Source organism: Sinocyclocheilus grahami, unplaced genomic scaffold, assembly GCF_001515645.1.
Source record: "Sinocyclocheilus grahami isolate Dianchi unplaced genomic scaffold, SAMN03320097.WGS_v1.1 scaffold90.1, whole genome shotgun sequence".
Classification (NCBI taxonomy): Eukaryota; Metazoa; Chordata; class Actinopteri; order Cypriniformes; family Cyprinidae; genus Sinocyclocheilus; species Sinocyclocheilus grahami.
Window position 1 is genome coordinate 1791368 of NW_015505269.1, and position 11778 is coordinate 1803145.

Here is an 11778-nt window from a genome sequence, read left to right on the forward strand (position 1 = left end):
TAATACCTGCAAGGTCAGAAAACAGCATCAGCTCCCCTAAACAACCACACTTAAGCGGCCTCATCCTGCCAGTTATCGTTCACAATACCGCTGTCTGTCTTTGTAGATGTCTGTCTGTTTTTTGTCTTTATAATAATACAATAATTACAATTTTACTATATAGTTACTTTCTCTTTTATGCAGTAGTGTAATTGAGTTTGTTTGCTGCCTAGATTTGATGATGATATTTGGAAATACTTGATTCTGATTGGTTTGTGTTTTGTGTTTGAATAGTTGTATATAAATGTATTGGTTGTTAATACATTTGTAAGTTGTTTAAATTCTTTTAAGTTGGTGAAATCAAAATTAGATGTTCATATGGATTTAGGTTTTGTAACACGCTTGTCCGAATACAGATATTATCCGAAGGATCCCATTTGGTAAGATCAGCCTTGGAACGACTTGTGGTTTTAGGAGTAACAGGGTGAGTGTTCGCCGTGACGGTGTGGAAACGGGCAGATGTCTTCTGTATAAAGAGCTTTTGAATTTCAACATCTGCAGATATCATCAGTGGCATGTTGGTACCATGAAGAACCAGATTTAGTTTGTGTGTGTGTGTGTTTTTGCAGTATTCTCACAAATCTCGCATTCTGAATGCACTTGCAGATTCATTCATCGTCCAAAATGTAAATGAAACGGGGTTGTGTAGAGAAAAACGGACATCGACCCCGACGGAATGGCATAAGGGGACGTGTTTCAGTTCGGCTCGTGTGATTTGATCAAGAGCTGCCTATGTTTTTTGTTTTTTCCCCGTGGAGTGGCTTTTTACGTTCTCAACTTCTCTTTTCTTATTAAATTGATGTTTTATGGGCTAAACATTTGATGTTGTTACAGCCCGAGTCAAGAATCGGCCAAATTGTGCAATGGAAAAAAAGAAAAGCGTCTCAGTTTTGAGTCTAAATCTGTTCATATTTTCAAGAAAAAGAAGAAAAACACCTCGTATGTGCAGTATTGTATTAAGAAGAGGTTATCTTACAAGGAGAGAGACTGCATACTTTTAGAGGCGGCTTTGTTTCACATCTTTCAGACATTTATGGAAGAAAATGCTTCTCGGCTGCTGTTTGGTTGCTATGGTAAACATTTTGCCATGCCTAGCAACACGCGCCCCCGACAAACAAGACAAACTCAGCTTCTCCATTTCATTTCTGCTTCATTTTTGATCCCTGGACTTTAATATGAGAGACAAAATATGGACAATTAGTTTGAATTTATAAATTTTTCCTTTTGTTTTTAACTCGTGTCAGAGTAAAATGACTAAAGAGTCTGAGAATCTCAAATAAACATGTATAAGTGTGCTTCCATTATAATTAGAAATTCTACTTTTTTTGTGAGAATTTATTTACTACTTTTTGGATTCCTGTTTTTCCCCCCCATGTCAATAACAGAGATGCCCATCTGGAGCAGGTAATACATGCTAAAAAAATGTGTTTGGGATTGAAGGGAGTTATTTTATTTTATTTTTTTATTTTTTTTAGTGGGTGGGGTGAAATAAATTATTACAGTGTGTCCTTTGTGTTTTGCACCCATAAGCCCCCAGTGCTTACACACGCGCACATCCAGGGGACAGCAGTTATTAATGTTGTGGTCTCCAGCTGTTTGTTTGTCTGAGAGAGAGGAAGAAGAGATCTGTCTTCCGGCTGCGGCTGTGGCCTCAGAGGCTCCCCCTGCTGGCCCTCTCAGCCAATGGCATCGCGTCTCTTGCATTTGTGTTGAACTCTCCAGTGCACTTTGCATGCGTCTGGTGTAGAGTCCAGTCTAGTTCGGTCCTGGCTGTCCACTCCTTTAGTCCCTATACCTGTGCTTCAAGAGGGTGCTCAGACATGGGGCTTATGTGGGCACACAGCATGTTTTTTTTAAAAATAGTATCTGTATCTAGTACCTAGTGTGTGATACGCTGATTTAAAAAAAAAGAAAGAAAAATACTTTTTTTATCCCAGGTATTATGGTAATTTGCCCCTTTTATTTCCTTATCCATTAATCTTACACTCTATTTTTGCCATTCTTTTTTTTTTCTTTTGCATTGTGAAGTGGGCATGCCTGTCACAAAGGACAAATGCTCTTTATCTATAGGATTATAATCTCATAAATAGCTGTGTACAGTAAACTGTAATAACTTCTTTTTTTAATAAAATATTAAATATGTGTAAACTGCTTTGGATCTTTGGTTTCTGTGAAAAATTGGTCAGTCTTTTTATTCGGAACATTTTAGTGGCTAAATAAGTAAATAAATGTGTTTCTGTAATTTCGAATTAAGATACATATTTTGATGAATTCAGAGATGATTCGCTTTACTGGACCTGAAAAAAAAAACATTCGTCTGGAGTGCATGATCTCAAAATATGTATTGGTATATATCTTCCAAATAACTAATTATATGAATTGAATTCAAAAGTAAATATTATAGCTTGACCTTAAAATTCACCAAAAAAAAAAAAAAAAAAATCTGTTTTCATTTACTCGCGTTCCAAACCTGTATGAGTTTTTCTTCTGTTGAACACCAAAGAAGATATTATGAAGAATGTTGGTAACCAAACAGTTGCCGGTAGCCATTGACTTCCAAAGTATTTAATGAATATTAAATAAGTATGTTGCTTTGTCATGTTCACGTCCTTGTTTGGTTGCTAAATAAAATGCAATAAAATGTATTATTATTAAGAAATAATACTTGAATATTTGACAGTCTTCAATTGTATTTGCTCTACTCTGGTAGAAACCCTGTACTGTTCTTTAATGATCAAAGACAGTTGCTCATGACGCCATCTTCCAGAAAGTGACATGATATTTAGTGCGAAAATAACAGCACAAACCTCAGTTAAGTATTATAAATCAGTTTGATGAATGATATTATGTTTGCGTTATTAGCTGGTCTATTTCACTTGACGTTTTACCCAATACAGAAATAAGCATGATCATATAGTCTTTTAAAAATATGATATCTTTACAAACTATCCTAACCTATTTAAATATAGCCATGGGGTTGACTAGAGCATATTTCCTCTATATTCTTTAATAAAAAAATACTTCAATTACCACACATTTAAAATAAATAAATAAATACAAAGCTCAAATGATACTGCAGGAATTACCCAAATGATATTCCCATATGCTATACTTGAATGTATGTTAAAAACATTCAAAAATATTCTGAATGCCAGCCACAATTCCAATTCGATGAGTGGGTAAATTGGAAAGCCTCAAGAGCTACTTAACGCAATACAAACATTCCCACAGACAGCCTTATCATTTATTTGCATGTTGTTGTTGTTACTCTGTACCACCACTAGATGACAGTCATGTTATCAAAGTGGCCAAGAGGAGAATATTATACATTGAAGTCAAATAAATATTTTTAAATGATTCCAAGTCCACCAAAAAAGCCTCTTCATTTGATTCCAAAAATAGACTTTATAGATTACAGCATAAAGACAACACAGTAATAATTCAGGCCATATCAATGTATAAAGTGGGCCTATGAATTGCTATATCTAATGATATTATATTATATTTGATATTTATTATAAAATTTCCAATTTTATGTGCAGAATTCAACATTGACCACCAGGTGTCCCTCAAGCTACGCAAGTAGAATCGTAATCCAACTGTAGTACCATTAGTGGCCTGCAGAGGATGTCACTGGTTTTACAAGAGAGGAAACAATTTAGTAACATAAGGCAAATTCATCTTTTCAACCAAAATGTCTCTGTCACGCAGCACTCTGTCCTCTCTTGTTCTCTCATGCTTTAGAAAGAGATGGAATTAAATGAATACAAACTGTAGCTCTACTTCATCACCCTCCCACATTTTCATTCCCATTTCTATTTCTCTGTTTTACTCCACTGTAACTCTTCCACCAGTCTTTCCCCCATTAACATTTCCACTGAGTCAGAACCTGTCCGTAAACACTCAAGGAGAAGGAGACATCGAGCTCCGACAGAAACGGGACAGCGCGTATACCGCTTCTTTCCAAAGCCCTGCATGACCTCCAGTGCTGCTGGAGAAACATGAGCTCCTCAATGAAATATTTAAAGGCCTTTATCTGCAGTGCGATGGTCAAGAGGGCTACAGGCCTACATGACGTAATGCCCAGCCCCAGACGGCCGCCGTGATTGGCTGGAATCAGAGTTTGCCGTCACGTGACCAGTCCCAGCGGTTCACCGAACTCACGAGAGAAGCTTGATACTCTTTTATATCCGTTAATGTATCCATCATTTTCCCTTAAAACAATTTCGGATTACAGAGCTTAGAGGTAATGTGTTGCTATTTGTTATCACAAGAAAGAAAAACGCAATTATGGAACGATATACAAAAAGGGGTTCAAAGTGCTGCAAAATGAAGGGCTTCTTTAAAAGGACTCCAGCTTTGTTATGATTCCTCAGTTGATATCCATTGCATTAATGAACGCTCCCTGCACTTTTGAACTCTCATCAGTAAATGAGTTGCCAGATAATCATGAACCCAAGAATCATATGTCCTACGAAGCATCATATAGAACACGAATCGATGGCTGATATGACCGCGTTATTGTACGATCAAGTATAACAATATAAGTGTAAGAAACAACTAAGATCAGAAGCTGAACTACTGCCTTATTTATTCATTTTCTTTTTCATGTCAGAGTGCGTTTTGTGTGAAATGGCATCCTGATGCTGACATGCGAGACGAAGGATCTTGACCGCAATGAGCGTCTCTCGTGTCGAGGACTCGGTTACTACACCAGCCCAGCTCCGTTATTAATGGATGACCGTCTGATTAAAAACGCCTCAGACAAAGACACAAATGGCAGATGCTCTGACTCACCGTCTCCATGGCTACTGATTATGCCAACTTGGTCAAAATGAATGTTGCCGATGGTAAGGTGATGACATGCAGAACGACATCTTATATTAGTAGCCTATTAGTTGAATAGATCAGTATTTTGTAATATGCTAAATACCTGCATAATTGTATTAATCCAATTACTATCGAATTGCATAAGCATTTTTATACTAAGCTATCTTCTGAAATGTTTCTTGCCATTTAGAGCTGAAGCAAACAATATCAGATCAATATTAATTATATTACATCCCCATGCAGTCTATTAACAGCGTCTCAATATATTTTCAAACCATCATTCCCTCTTGTATGATAAAAATGAGCTTTTTGACAGTCTGCAATGAAGATTCTTCTTCCTGTGTCTTTGCAGCTTGTTTTAAAGCTTTTAAGTGATGCTGTGAAATATTCTTCAGAAATGAAACTGTAATGCATGCATTTATTTGTTTACAATGACAGAAATGGCTCTATAAAACAATTTTTGTCTCCAAAAAAGTGTTAATATTGTCTTCAGTTGATCTTTTATCTCTTTCTGTATTTTAAATGTGTATATGCTCAAAACAATGATATCATTGTAATATTTATAATTTATGGAGCATATTGAATTAAATTTCTGTCTCATCAGGATTCATTTTTTGTGATCATTTAAGAAGTATTAAAGATTGAATCTGTATAGTGCATTGCAGGCAGTAATTTTACTGCAACTGAATAATATCATATATCTCTTTGTGAAAGTAGTTAAGACCTGCATAGTAATACAATTTTTAAAAAATGTAAACATGAATAAAAAATTTATATAAATAGAAAAGAATTACAAATATGTAGTCTTGTTAATATCATAAACTGATAAAATAGATAATGTAAAAGATTTATATTATTATATAATATGTTATATTATTATAAATTATATAATTCAAATGAGAGTACTTTATTAATTTAAAATATTTTTCAAAAATTATTAAAAAAATTATTTAATCAATAAATACATTTTCTCAAATAAAATTTTTTTTTCCATGAAAAAAATTGCTTCCACAATAAAGGCTTGAACTTTAACACATTCCTTTGTTTTAATTGTAATGCTGACCTTAAAATGCACTAAGAACTCAAAAAGGCAAATAATTAGCTTTACAACTAAAACATATTTTAGAGTCTATATATTAATAATTCCAATTACAAATTCTTATCATAATTCCGGATATCATATCATAAAACCTAAACCACAAACAGTGACTTAACTGTTGGTGACACATTGCCTCAGCATGTGTTCATAAGTTTATTATTCTTATAAGTGTATAATGTTTAATCTGTAATATAACAGGTGGGGTTCGTGCAGTGGATGGGAGTTTGTCAATACATCAAATGCTCCGTTGGTCATCTGTAAACTATTCCAGCACGCTCTTTGTTCCGCGGCCCGTATCATGTATCATTCGATGAGGGGCATCAGTCGTGCCAGAAGAGTGGCCCGGTTACACCTGACACCCATCCTGGCAGGTGGGGAGGGCTCTAAACATCATATGGACCGACAGGTAGCTGCAACGAAATGACTATTTTAAAAATTCAAGAGCTTCACTCAGCTTCCCTCATACAGGTGATCCGCAGCTCGTGTTTCGACTTTTCCAGAAGTTAATCAGGTGAACGAAGAGTGGACGGGTGAGGGGACGACTCAACCAGGGCTGACCGGTCAACAAAGAGCCCTTGGGATAGATTTCACTCTGGCTATTCGGTTTGAATAGATGTAACCAGAGCCGCCAGACTAACACCACTGGCATAATTTAAAAATATAGAGCCGTTTTTTTCCACTGAGGTGTCAGTATAGGCTTCAACTATCAACAGCAGGTAAGTGGACTCGGGGGTTGAGGGTAACGCGGATGGGTATATATACGAAGAGCGACCCAATGGAGGACAGCATTGCTTCCAGACTCTGTAGAAGCACTTGGAGTGTGATGCACCGACTGCACTGCGGCTGCTCTAAAGAGGTCCTGATGCTTTCCAGGATGGAGGGACGTCTGCATGGGGTAACCATTTATACCAGTTTAACTTCAGATCATTTTATTTTTAGACTGCTAAAATGTTGTCACAGATCTGTGAATAACTGACATTGGGGCATATGGTAGGCCTAAACCTATTATTAATAATAATAGACTGAAGTGATAGATTCGAAATTGACAGAATTAAAAAGACTTAAAATATATAACAGCATACAGTCCTATTTAAGGTTATTTTTTAACTATACAAGCAACTTGCTAAGCACAAAGATGGATTCTGGCTGCTAACTGAGGAGGACCGTTATGTAAAAGGATGCTGTAGCTGGTAGGGCCTGCAGGCATAGAGCAGATGAAATGGTGCGTTTGAATGCTTGTTCATTACAGGCCATCTGGATGATGTCATCTGATCCCAAAACCCAAGACCTGCGGGACACACACAGGGAGAAAATCCTAGACCAAGGCAATGCATTATCACATATTGATAGGCTTTGCTGAATATAGGCTGCTTTCTTTCTCGTTTCTTTCTCTTTTTTTAATGAGCATAGAAATATTGCTTTTGGGAAAAAGGCTAAACTGGTTTTAAGATGGTCAAGTCTGCCTCCTGGCCTGGTCTAGCTGGTCCTAAGCTGGTTTAGTTTCCAGATGGATCAACTGAACTGAAAGGTGCACAAAACCTCATTAAAACCAGTCGACAATCCTCTTTGATTAGACCAGCTCAGAATTTAGACCAGCAATCCAATTTAATCTGGTTCAAGTTGCTTTTCCCCTTCAGCTGAGTTCTTTCATTCCCCCTTTTGCTCTCTCTCTGTCTCTCTCTCTCTCTCTAGGGAACGTGTATGTTGTAACTGGTCACCTTTATGCTGTTTTAAACACTTTTTTGCCTTCACTAATTCGTTTATTTGTAGTTTTTTTATTTGATGGTTTTAAAAGTACAAATAATTCAAAATAAACTCTGTAAAATAAAATAAAAACACTGTACTGTCATAGCTGTAAAATAATAAGTAGCCTAATTATTGTAGTTTACAATGGTTTTTAGATGGAGCAGCCTGCAGCATGTCAGACCGCAGAGCATGTCAGCTTCCCAAAAGTGTTTCATGTCATTAAGCCATCTACACCTTTTCCTGGGTCCCGCCAAAATGTAACAAAATGTAGCTTAATTCTCCCAATTTTCTTTTAGATTTTTCAGTTTGCCCTGCGTCGTTTCCATATGCTTAAAGAGATTTCTTTAGTAAGTACATGTCGTTATTCTAGTAACTGCATGTGGAAAAAAGTCGAAGTAATTCACAATCAACCTCAAGAAGCCCGAGTTATTTATATTAATAACTTACATTTATTATGCAACGATGTTATGCTATAAAAAACGAAAACAATGACGCTGACAACGATTCTGGTACGATGCCAAACATTAAGCCCACAAACAATTACCTAATTACATTTCACAATTTATTATAATATTTTATTATTGTATTTGCAGTGTAACTTGCAAGTGCATTTTTGATATTTTCAGTTGGTCACGCCTCACCATAAAAATATAAATGCATGAATTAAATACATAAAAAAAATTAATGTAGCATATTTAGGCTACATAAGTATTTCAAATTAAAAGAAGTGTATTCATATTTTCTACTAAAGAAAATCGTTTTATATTTTCAGGTAAACAATCCAAGAGATATCTACAACGATTATTTTGTTTACAATCACCTTGAGAGCACAAGTCGCCCCGGGCGTTGTCCTTTTGGGGGAGACTGAACTGCTCTGGCCAAATCTTTCCTAAAATAACTAAAGTTCGAGGAGATGCTCGCTAATTAGACAAATGCGATTAACCGGGAGCTTTGAGGCCGAGGTTAACAAGAGGTGACCAACGCACCCACACGCAACTAACTTATTAATGATGATAAAAATGATGAGACTTAAATTTTCCAAAAACTTTGATAACTCTGGATCTGTTTGACGCAAAAACAACCGGCCGTGAATATGACGCAGTGCAGGCATAATGCCATGTAGGGTTCAAAGACACTGCATTAGGTTACTTTGAACGAAAAATAAAAATGGTTATAATTTTATCAGGCTCAAATGAACTAGTCTTTTAGTTATTGTGGATTGACCTGATTTAGAAAACAAAACCACATAATACTTAATGAGTCTGGATTAAAAAAAATAATAATAATAATGATCTGCATTGTTACAGTATAAATATGTGCATTATTCATTTATTCTATTTCTATAAACCTTGCCCATTTTCTTTAGTTACAGAACGGAAATAAACATATATGGATGATTTGTTAAAATAGATCTTTTGAAAATTCTATATGGTTTTGCCCTTGGCACCATATGGTTTCACGCATTTGTATTGTAGGTGTATTGTATTTGTATTCCCGATTTGGGAAATTGTGAAGGTGATGCCATTTAGTTTTGAGCACTTTCGTTTTTAATGATGCCTTGTGCCAAGACAGCCAGCAAAAATAGACCATTAAGTCATCATGATGTTATCATATGAGAATTTTTTCTTTCATTATGCAGGGGTGGGGGCGGAACAGAACCAGCCAGACCAATCTGACTATGCTGGCTTCTCAACTTGGCTTTTTAGAGGTATTGATTATTCCAGGAAATTGCAAGAGGAGTCCTGCTCCGGGAGCCATTTGGGCGTCTGAAAAATCACTTAGAACATCATTTTTGATCTGGAATCAATCTGGCCTCCATCTCCTGCAGAAGCAGAGGGAGCAGGAGCTAATGGCTGTTCCTGGGTCCTCCTGGGTGGGGCTGCAGGCTTCGTCTATTGGGGAGGAGGGTGCTCTAGGTCTGGTGGCTTCTTCTATAGCAGATGGCGTGTAACCAGAAGATCTGCAAGACCAGCAAGCTCTCTTGGGTGCTGTGTGTTTGATAATGTGGGGTTTTTTGCTTAAGGCTAGTGAACCCAGGATCATGGCGTCTCTCGTGTCACTTTAGACAGTGGTTATGATGATGTTCAGAATGATGTTGACGGATCTCTGCAGGCTTTTATTGCTTAGGAATTGTCTGCTGTGTTTTGAAAGACATAAATGTTTTTGTGATGTTACCCCATCATACTTGAAAGTGACGTGACATGTGGCAAAGTATGGTGACCCATACTCGGAATTAGTGCTCTGCATTTATCCCATCCAAAGTGCACACACACCCGGAGCAGTGGGCAGCCATTTATGCTGCGGCACCCGGGGAGCAGTTGGGGGTTCGGTGCCTTGCTCAAGGGCACCTCAGTCGTGGTATTGAAGGTGGGAGAGAGCGCTGTACATTCACTCCCCCCACCTACAATCCCTGCCGGTACGAGACTCGAACCCGCAACCTTTTGGTTTACGAGTCTGACTCTCTAACCATTAGACCACAACTTCCCCACACTTAGGCATGCATGTCACAGTAAAGGGATCATACTTTTGGTGTAAATCCAGAACTTTGTTTGATAATCTCTGAAGATTATCTAAAGACAATTTCATCCGAGGAAGAGACTCTTCATTCTTAAGGAGATGCAAGTCCTTCCTCAGTAGAGTATTATGAGTATAAATGATCTATCTATCTATCTATCTATCTATCTATCTATGTGGAAAATCACTAGTGTGTCCTTCATAATCTCAATGATAATCCAAGAAATAGCTCTGAAAAGTTTGAAGGCTTTGAAATGCCTTCAAAAATTGAATTTTTTGTGTTCATTCTCCATAACTGAAATAAATTAGAAGAGCCTTTTTGAAGGCACCTCAAACAGTAGAGCTTGGTGATAGAAAAGCCAAGGTTGCCAAGGTCATGGGTTTGATTCCCAGGAAATGTGTGAACTGAAATACAGTATCTTATCTTGAAATACAGTGCAATTTTTAGACAAAAAGCATCTGCCAAATGTTCTAACTAGTCTTTGCCTCCACTGATTTAACTTTTTCATTATTACACCATGTTATTCTGTACTGCATTCTTGGCTTGCTGTCTCTCTGAATCTCCTATGATGCACTTTTACGTTCCTTTCTCACTCTCTGTCTCTCTCTTTCTTTCCCTTTAGGAAGAAGGGTTCTTCTCAACCTCCTTAACCCAATCTCCCCCCACTTCCCCTCGTATACCCCCTCCCCGCTGCTCTGTCGTTCTTTCATTGGTGTTGCTGGAGGCTGCAGGTTTCTTAAAGGGATGAAGCTGACAGACTCCTGTTCTGTGTATGGCACTGGTAGAATTCACTGTGAAAGCACACTATCAGTGAATTACCAAAGGGCCATAAACAGAGCAGAGAAAGAACCACATATCCGGTTTGCTTCTCTGTGGGTATGGATTCAAAACTCTCGGATGCGCTCTTGTCCCTCTTCTTTGCCTGTTTTGGCACTAGCACATTTTTGCTTTTTTATATATACGTTGAGCAATTATGTGTAGTGCCAATATGGGACAAGACAGAAATGCTGCTAAAAGTCATATGATCACAAAGGACAGACAGCAGACCATTGGCGTGATTGATCCTCTCTTAGGCAGTCATGTTCTATTTTCAGTCCTTCTGCCCAGTGTAACATAAGAAGCGACCTTTGCTGTGGAAAGCCAAAAGTTCAATAATCTCGTATCTTCATGAAGACATTTTCCTTTCGGTCACTGCAGCTGAACCCCAAAAGAAGTAGTTGCGATGGCTTTTGCAGAGAGATGATTTGCACAGATGCATTATGACACTAAAATGGTTTGTCGACATCAGACGCCATGAACGGTCATTACTGGAGGACATACATTCAGATATTCATCTCCTCTTGGAAGCAACTGCGTCTTCATCGATGAATGCAACATTTTTCATAAACAGTTTGCTGTGTTTCTGCTGATTAAAAAGATGTGCAGTTGAGTTTTTTTTTTACTATTTAGAGGCTATTTTATGCATACATGCTCTCTAAAATAAGTTTTTTTGGTATTTGATATCATTTGGCATTAATGGTTGCACAAAAAACATTTAACCTTTCCATTG

At 37.3% G+C, this 11778-nt stretch overlaps 1 protein-coding gene across 1 annotated transcript in view; it reads left to right on the forward strand.

The window, feature by feature from the left end:
* Positions 1-6581, forward strand: part of LOC107587179 (ubiquitin-conjugating enzyme E2 H-like) — a 36457-nt gene extending 29876 nt beyond the window's left edge. Inside the window, exons 6-7 of the mRNA XM_016274846.1 lie at positions 6167-6339; positions 6469-6581. Coding sequence (XP_016130332.1) covers positions 6167-6339; positions 6469-6581 — 286 coding nt within the window. The remainder of the gene's footprint in view (positions 1-6166; positions 6340-6468) is intronic.
* Positions 6582-11778: the final 5197 nt, after the last annotated feature.